Source organism: Trichechus manatus, unplaced genomic scaffold (assembly GCF_000243295.1).
Source record: "Trichechus manatus latirostris isolate Lorelei unplaced genomic scaffold, TriManLat1.0 scaffold00037, whole genome shotgun sequence".
Taxonomy (NCBI): domain Eukaryota; kingdom Metazoa; phylum Chordata; class Mammalia; order Sirenia; family Trichechidae; genus Trichechus; species Trichechus manatus.
In genome coordinates this window covers 10,260,740-10,270,558 of record NW_004443973.1, presented here as the reverse complement: position 1 = coordinate 10,270,558, position 9,819 = coordinate 10,260,740, and the positions used below count along the sequence as shown (strand labels likewise).

Below are 9,819 nucleotides of genomic sequence, written 5' to 3'. Positions count from 1 at the left end.
CCGGCAGGATGGCAAAGCTGACCAATCCCTTTGGTGGGCCATAATTACCCTGTCACACAGTCTTGCCCAATCACTTGGGTGGGAGTTACAAGACCATCACGAGAAAGGCTCCTATGCTGTTGTTAGGTGCTGCGGAGTCGACTTTGACTCACAGCTTCCCCATGTGACAAGCATAGAACTGTGCTACAGGGTTTTCTTGGTTGTAATTTTTACGGGTGGAGATTGCTAGGCCTGGGTGGGTTCGAACTGCCAACCTTTCAGTTAGCAGCTGAGTACTTAACCATTGTGCCACCAGAGCTCCTTCTCTTCCTTTCTTATGTGTCCTTAATTAACTATCTGTGTCTACCTTTTCACTGTGACCCTACAGAAGCAGGACTAATAAATTTGCTTTGTTGATCAATTAGACAGAACTATCCTAAGCTGGGGAAACCCTGGCGGCATAGTGGTTGAGAGCTAGCCTGCTAACCAAAAGGTCGGCAGTCCAAATCCACCAGGCACTTCTTGGAAACTCTATAGGCAGTTCTACTCTGTTCTATACGGTCGCTATGAGTCAGAATCGACTTGATGGCAACGGGTTTGGTTTGGTTTTATTTTAAGCTGGAGACATCTACTAGAGGTCCTGGGAGTGATTTCCTAGAGATTTATGTTTCTCTCCTCTAATTTTACATTCACCAAGCAACTTTCTGTTCTATAACTTTGTCTCTTGAGTGGACATAAGCACTAGAAAAAGCACTCCAAACACAAGTTTTAAGAATTGCTAACATTTATTTAGCACTTTCATCCCAAGCAGTTTTAAGCATTTTACATGTATAAATCCATTTAATCCTCACAAACAACCCCATGAAGGAGGTCCTATTATCCCCATTTTACAGAAGAAGAAATAGCCTCAGAAGTGGTTAAGTAATTTGCCTAAGGAAGGTCACAAGAGTAGGCAGTGGTGAAGTCAGGATTCAAAGTCAGGAGCCTCCTGACTCCTGAGTATGGGCCTTAACCATCATTTGTTATTTACATGTCAGGAACACCTCCTACTGTAGTTGAATAACTTGGCATTCTAGTTTATAAATTAGATTCTTAGAAGTTTAGAAAGTGTTACACATACACACACAGCATCAGCTGAGCTGAAAAAATCAAGTACCTGGACCTGCAGAGCCAAGGACCAGATCACTTGTGTGGTTTGACAGGTCTGTGAACTGCTTCCTGGCTGGTCAAGTGAGCTCTTTCTTTCTTATATTTTTAAATTGCAACACAGGCTTTTTATTGAAATACAAATTTACCAATGACTCAGGATATTTACAGACTATGCAGGAAATTCAGGAACTGTCAATTTTTAAGAGGTGTCCCAAACTGGGTAGGAGACAAAAAAGTCACTCACAAGTCAAACTTACACCATCATCATAGTGTATTTTTGCAAACTTAAAGTAAGTTGAGATCAATTTTTCCAGCGAAGGCAATATGCCATTAGAAACAATCAACATTTCTGAAGTCTCTGGCAAAATAAAAACAGCATGATATTAAGTGAATTTAAGTAGACTAAGCAGAAAAATATAAGAGGCAGGAAAAGAAGGGAAGAAGGGATTTTCTCTGTCTCCCTGAATGAGAAGGGCCAGGGTTGTTACAAAGCAGTATATACACACACACAAATTAATTTATATACAGTAAATATATTCTTTATATGTATTTATACAAAGAATATAAATATAATACAAGGAGACAACTAGAGATAAATAACAATTTGGAATTCTAATGAAGGAAAGGTGACTAATCATGAGTAAGAATACATACTCCACAAATGGAGCTGGCAAATTTTAAGTGAACAGAAGCTTCACTTCTAACTAAGTTAATGAAGGACAAAAAGGATTTGTGCTTCTTTGGGAGACCTGGTTCTGATCTGAGCCATGCCAAAAGTGCAAGGTAGGATGGTAATATGATAAAACTAAACTAAATGCTACCACAAACTTTTTTTTCAAACTCTGGGTACAAATCAAATCTCTTTTAACTACAGAATTAGGTGTAAAATGACATTTACATATAATCTTAAAAATACACCAATTATCATCAATATTAAAGGAGAGAAAACATTAAGATATAGGCATATTACCTGTATACATATGAAAGTTCTTGGAATTCTCAACTTTTGGAGAAATATCCCCAACACAATTTTGTACATGTATATAGAATGCCGCAGAACTTCTAACCAAATTAAATATTTTTAACATTTAATTTCAGCCCCTAATGAATGCAGTTACCTCAAAATTAACTTCTTTCCTTTATCAATGGTTCTGTTCTGCAATGTGCAATTATCACATTAGAAGCTAGAGAAAGTAAAATTATACAATCTTAAAGGTTTTTTAATGAGATTTCAAACTTTTCTTCTTTAAGAAGTCTATGTAATGTACTTTGGAGAAGTCTCAAAAGCAAGATATTTGATTTCCTCTTATACTGCTGAAATCTCTTAACAATCCACTAATCTATACATTACTCCAATACAGAAACACAAGAATTTTTCTCAGTAAACTTGGTCAACTCCACCTGTCCCTGAGTTTCATCTATGATTTACTTGGTTCTTCTTTTTTAACTTTTCACTTAGTTTTATTCTTATTTCTCTGCTGCAGTTTACTCATTTTTTATGCTAGCAAAAGATCACTTGATTTCAGACTCAAGAAGAACATACTCAATACAGAGCTTCCAAATTCATTTACTACTCAACTGAAGCCTCTTTAAATATCCTTTTCCATGTATAACCAAATGCTTAAAATCACCCCTTTTATTACCTTTGGTGTGACATTAGGTAACTTTCAATATGAAGTTTATGTGTTTCTTTAATACTTCCTCATCTTCAATGTAAACCGCAGTGAATATGACAAGGTAATACAGCAGAGAGGCAAAGGCAGGCCTGGGTGTGAATCTGCACTCCACTGAAATCGTCCTACAGCCACAGAGGGGCACAAAAGGGCTGTGGAGTGGGACAAGGGAGGTCTCACAGGGCTGTTAACATGGGAGAGAATGGTGGGTGCAGGAACGGGAATGAGAGAACTCTAAAACTATCATACAAGAAAAAGGCTAAGCGGCAAATGGTCTCCAACTAGCTAACTTGTCATTATTGTTTCTTTTAAAATTTTCTGGTACGATTAGAAAAAGTGCTTAACTATACATGCTACAATTTCAACTGGCCTAAAATATTTCAATAACAAGTATTGAGGAAGCTTTGTAATTTTAAGGTCTAATCTTTTTAGTGATTTCAGAGTCAGCATGTGAGCTTTTGCACTCACTACTGATTGAAACAAAAATACAACCTACCAGACATGAATGGGTCAACTGCCACAATTTGATCACTTCAAAGGAAGAATTAAAAATGAATACTCTCTTCAATATGGTCAGAACAACAACAAACCAAAAGTCCCTTAATTTTTGAAGCAGAATTTCTTGCCTGCATTTTTTTCTTTTTGGTCACGTCACCTATGTTATATCCTTTGTAACATCACTGCTATCATCTTTCAATAAATGTCCATCTACAAATTAATTAACTTTTTTGAGACAAATCCCTGGTATACTATTCTTCTGATTCCCATGAAAGACTCACTTTTAAGATACAATTGCAGCTGCCCCACACTGCCAGTTACTGTGTCATACACACGCCTTAAAATTCTGTAATCAGCAACCACCAGGTGCCGTATCGCATTCAGCACACCACAGTCAGTCAATACAGACATCCCCAAACACACCAAGGCTGGTTTTGTCAAATGTTTTATTGAGTGTAGACATCTGGAGTACTGTAAAACATGCATTATCTGTAGATTCAAAAAGGAGCAAGCCACATTGTCCTCACTGTCAAATGTGTCAGGCTTGGCATACATGATGGAGATTAATGAAGTATCATGAGAGTAATATGGTTCCTGAAAAGCTTCTACAATTTGGAGTAGGGTCTTAATCACATGAAAAGGAAAGCTGTTCACATTTAGTGAACTTGCATTTCATGGGAGGTACGCAGTATTTTACTTTTAAAACAAATAAAAATAATTTTGTTTGTAGAAGATTCCCATCCCAACTTTCATTTGTCCCTCTAGTTTTCAGAAAACTTAATTTAAAAAAAAAAAAAAGAGATAAGCCTTTTGGAAATTGTATGTTTATCTGAGCAGTAACAAAATTTATTTCTTCTTCGGTTGCTGAGGTGTATTAAATTTGAAGAAGATAATATCTCCATCTTCAACAATATAATTTCTGCCTTGTTGTCTGTACTTCCCAGCAGCCTGAAAACAGGAAATATAGAGGAAATGGGTATTATTTTACAACTAAATACATAAGGTAAATGGTAGGAGCAGATGCAAAAAGTATTATACTTCTTGGGCCATATTAAAAATAAAGAAGAAAAGCAAAATATAGGAAGGGATACGAGCTCAAAACTAGACTTGAAGAGAAACAAAGTATTCCTGATTTGGGTAGAACTAGATTTTACATACATACATAATCATAATGTATTCTCCACTAAATTGTTGGTACATAAATGTAATTATACCAATATCATTAAGTTTCATTACATGCTGTTTATGGTACATTTCTGATGTGTCTGCAAACATCCGGCAAGTCACTGTAACAAAACAGATCAAACCAGGCAGAAAAAGATTGTATAACTAGTTTAAAGCTGCTTTATTTGCTTAAATTCTTTGGTGACACTGTGATGGCAAAAAGACAGTTTGCTATAAAGAAAACTATTATCAATTATAGTGTGCAGATTCTGAAGTATTTCCTTTTAGAGTTTTCTTATTTAGTCTTGACCATGACCATACACAGTGGTGTGTACTAGAATTCATCATGAAGAAGTTTACTAATGGCCTGAGTTACGAGCAGAATCTAACAGGTTGAAATTGCAAAGAGATTTTTTTTTTTCACTTGTAAATTAGCAGGCAAAGCAACTGATTCCACCTGCTGGTATGTAGAGATCCAGATGTGCAATATGCCGATAATTCTAATACAAACAAGCAGCAGTTCCAGAAACCCAGACTGACCCTGTGGCACAGCACAACTTTACCCTAAGCACGACAGGCTATTTAGCACCCACCAACACTACACACGCCCAGCCTGGTGCCACGTGACCCCACCGGTGGCTACTCAAAAATGAGGACTTGAAGAGCTTCTGGAATAAATTCTCCGAAGTATTTTTCTTCTGTTAGAATTTATTGAGAACATGAAACCTTTGCCCAATAAGATTAGTACCTCTCTTTGAAGATATTGATAAGAATGTGTTAAGTGCAATTATACTAATCAGTAACAAAAACACTAACAGATTACACATCTGAGGTTAAAATCAGCAAACCAGACCACAGAGCCCAAATAAGCATATTTTCAATTATCCACACTACATACAAAATGAAGCTTATTTAAAAAAAAGCCAACGTACCTTAACATTCTACAAGGCATATATATATATTTTTTCACATAATTTTTGTAAAGAAATGGAATGTATTGAAGGCCATGTGCTATTTATTTATAGAATTAAGCCCACTGTTACAAAACTATATAGTAAATTTAAATCAAATACATATTGACATGACATATTAATGTAAGTTTATATACTTTGTTACCACTCAAGTTTACTATTAATTAAAAGTGACAGTGTTCCTTTAAATTCTCGAGAGACCATTTAATCCATTTCCACTGCTATCAGAAACACTGGTTGAAAAAAAAATCAATACCCATTTGTGAATCTTGAGTATGTATTAAACAAGACACGTCTAACCAGTTCATTTGCACTTGAAAGCAGCCATCTGTAGAAGCCAGCTTTGCCTAAGCAGATATGATTGCTAATAATGTGATATCCCTGTAGACTACAAAGCCCACACAGAGCTATTCAGTATATAGTTCACAGCACTGGCATTAAATTAGTTATGCTGCACTGGTGTTAGAAATACACATACATACATACACATATACACAGTCTCGCTCTCAAACCCAAACTACTTGATAATATATAAGGAAATATTTGTTGAATAAAGAAGCATAAGGCAATTCATAAATGCTACATGTTACTTGGAGTTCAAATTTTGAAATGCTAGTTTTAGAGGTTAAAAACCACGTAAAATACTTAATGGTATTCTAGGCTGAAAAGCCAGAGGTTAACCTTTTGCAATTTATAGAATAAAAGTTCCCAGTTATTGTTAAATATTTCTATAAGCAGGAGAAATTATTTTACTGTATAGTATAAAGTTTCTCTATATTATTAAAGGAGTATTCACAATTTACACATATCATTCACATTTATTAAAACATAAACATCCATTAAGGACTGGTAAAAACATGTGAGAGTATAAAAAAGAAGAATCTGATTTCTGAATTCTACTAGTAGATAATAATCCCATTTTTATCACCCTCACTCTGAAAAAATATATATGCCAACACGATGCAGCAAGTTGAAAAACAATCTTAGATTTTTCAAGTGTAATTAGTATAACTAATTAGTTTAAGTTCAGTCTGAATATTTGCATAACTATCTATCAATACAGATGACACCACTGAAAAATTAATGACTTTGTTTGATTGAAAACTGTAACTTCTTTCCCTTTTTTAAAAACCAAAATGGCTCTCATTCCACACTGAACCAATTATACCAAGATTTCTTCCCTCCTCTTCCTAGGGTTCCAACAGTTCTATTAAAGTCCTGCTGTTTTGTATGATCTTTCCAATGATACCAATGAGAATAAACTAAACTTGAAATAAACTTTTTTGCATTCCTTTCAGTTTATGAAATAGCAAATGCAAGGGAACTCTCTTTAAATTCTTCAACATTTTCTATGGTAGTTTTAAAATATCAAATTAAATTAAAGATAAAGAAGCCTTCTTACAATGTTAGTTTAATCAGCTGTCTTATCTCTCCACTAGAGATGATATAACCATTAGGTTTCTCTAAGTAAAAACTAAGCCAAGCAAAGTTTAGTTTGCAACAGAATTTAAATCATTTATTACTCATGTATAATGTTGCTTCACTATTAGTGGCTGCAAATCAAATTATACTTATTAGCTAAAATAAAGCACAATTTTGGACCTGCCCTCTAGTGTCGAGAAAGCAAATCAAACGAAGGATCTTAAAAAAAAAAAAAAAAAAGTATACCAGTAATCATGAAGTTTCAAAAGACAAGTTTTATTTAACTAGTTCTGTCCCTTTCCTTGAATTAATCCTAATGATATAGTTCTACTTCAGATTTTCAAAAGTAATAAGTATAATTTTTCATCAGCCATCAGTGAATAGAAAATATTTGAAATTATTTATAATTACCTAAAACTAGTTTATTTTCAGTTATAGAAAAAATGCACAATAATTACTGATAACAATTTATACATTTTTTCAATTATCTAAAAGCACGTGAACATCTACAGCTTTTCAATCAGTTAATAGTAACACCAAACCCCTGATAATTTTATTATTCTATTTTAGACTACATGGTTTAAAAGACAATTGTCATTCATTTTTATCATAAGTATCTTCCTATCAGTGAAAAAACTGTAAAATATGAAAATAGAAAATTATTCCTTACCTTCACCGCATTTTCAGAACCTTCTTCTTTAAAATCCTCGTATTTCATTACTTCAGCCATAATGAATCCCTTTTCAAAATCTGTGTGAATCTTTCCTGCAGCCTGAGGAGCCTTCGTCCCTTTCTTTGAAACGAAAGACCAGAGAGAACTAATTGCATTTAAGATGACTGACTGTAAGTGCAGATTCTCTCTTCTCTCATCTACAGTTGGGCTCAACTTAAACTTAGTTTAGTATCAGTTAAAATGTCAGGTGTACAATTAGTACATTTTTGACACTGAGGCATTATCTGTGTTGAAGATTGAGCACAGACAGATCAATAGATATTAAAGAAGTACAGCCTTGTTTTTCCTGACAGTCATTCACAGCTTCATTGATTTAGACACAGTGCTCTGGTTTTGGTGAAGGTTTCATTTCAATTTTCCATTCTCCACAGCAGAATAAATAAATAAAGATTTTAAAGCAGCTTTCAAGCTGAATTATCAAAGGTTGTAAAAAGATAAAAAGCCCTCAAAATTTCAGCTCATCTAAAGAACATATAAAAATCAATACATAGACTTTTTTTAATAAAGCCATTTCCAACAAGTAATATAATCTGTATTCTGCAAGTAACTGTTAAATTCTCAGAAAAATAAAATTCAAGTAACAAATTTCCCGAACATATTGCATAATATACCCTTCCTCTAACCATCAGGAAAGACAATTCAGGTTGATACAGAAAGAGAAATGTCTTATAATTACCCTGTATGTTAAATTACAAGGACATACATTCCAGACACACAAAACCATGGAAAGAAATTTGATAAATAATGGTGACCTAAAGGCTGCTTAATAAAGCATGTTAAAGTGATAAGGAGTCTAACACTAAAAGCACAGTTTTTACAATAAAAGATGTATTGGGTTAATCTGGCTACTCACTGATGCTTACCTGACTAAATATCTTAGCACATTAAATCATGGATACTTACAATCAGTCTTAAGATAAACCAGCTTTCACATTTTCAAGCCAAGAGCATGTCATATTTCCTGCTGCACATACTTAAGTTGGGAAGTTTTAAGGTTTTAAAATATGTCTTTAAAATATATAGTAAAAATAAACTCTGGCAATTCGTTTACCAACTCGTATTTGCTTTTACATTATTTTGTAAGTCTGTATAAAAGGACCTTGATTAGAAGTCAATCAAACATTTTTTTTACAAAGGGGAGAGGAGATAAAAGAAAAGTGAAGCTCACATTCACACAACACATTTAACATTATGTTCAACTGCCTCCATATTTGCATCCATACTAAATCAAAATAAATGTAACTGAATAAATTACAGTAGTCACTGAAAACAGAATCAAAGCAGCACTAAAATATATCATGTAGTATATACTTTAAAAGCATAATAAAAGACTGAATAAGACGCTGAGTGTTTCTAAAAGTTCTAGCATTATTTTTCTCTAACACACTATTTAGGACTACACATATTTCAAAATATTTTTTAAGAGTAACTACCATATTACAGCATATTTACATTTAAAAGCAAACCATTACAGTTCAGTTTCTATTGTCCTCTGGGAATAAATTAGTCATTCTCTCTGATCATAATCAGTATACATCAATATTTAAAATACACATCACATTTTTAAGAAACAAGACTGAATATATAACATTGTAAAAATAAATACTACTGCTATGAACTCATAAAAAAAGCATGAATTATTACACATTGAGTTTAGCTTTTTGAGCCCAACTGTGTATCTACGAAGAGCATAATGATGTCATATTGCTTTTATTGCTGAAAATGTAATCCGAGCAAAGCAAAGGAGGAAAGAACCACCCGCAACCCAAACAAACTTAGCGAATACAAAATGAAAAGCAACATCAATTTCACTGCAGACAAACCCAGTCACACAGATTAAGCAAGCACAATACTGGTGCGTCTTATCTCTGACCACAGGAGGAGGGTAGACAGATTCTACAGGATGAAGAAATTCAGACTATGTAATAGGCAGAATCAATTGTTACCTGCCTCAATCAATGCCGCTCCACTTTCACTGTTCAGCAGCTCACAAATAATTAAAGTTATCCTGGACAAAAACCTCATCTGTAATGACTAGCTAACCGCCACCATGACAAACTTCAAAGTCAGTGATATCAATCTGAATTCAATAGTGTGGAACTGGATATAGCTGATGAATAAGTATGAATCTTACCCTGATGGTCCATGCACGCACTTCATCTGGGCCTGCAGTGAAAAAGTATTCTAGTTGGAGTGCTGCAAACCCAGCCTTAATGATCTTTGGCAAAGC

General features: G+C 34.2%; 1 protein-coding gene across 1 annotated transcript in view; it reads right to left on the bottom strand.

The window, feature by feature from the left end:
• Positions 1–321: 321 nt before the first annotated feature.
• The window catches only part of OLA1 (Obg like ATPase 1), a 188,400-nt gene continuing 178,902 nt past the window's right edge, over positions 322–9,819 (bottom strand). Inside the window, exons 9-11 of the mRNA XM_023730560.1 lie at positions 9,724–9,819; positions 7,527–7,649; positions 322–4,247 (exon numbers count right to left, since the gene is read on the bottom strand). The exon at positions 9,724–9,819 is cut by the window's right edge and continues 1 nt beyond it. Of these exons, the coding sequence (XP_023586328.1) occupies positions 4,146–4,247; positions 7,527–7,649; positions 9,724–9,819 (321 nt within the window). The 3' untranslated portion in view covers positions 322–4,145. The remainder of the gene's footprint in view (positions 4,248–7,526; positions 7,650–9,723) is intronic.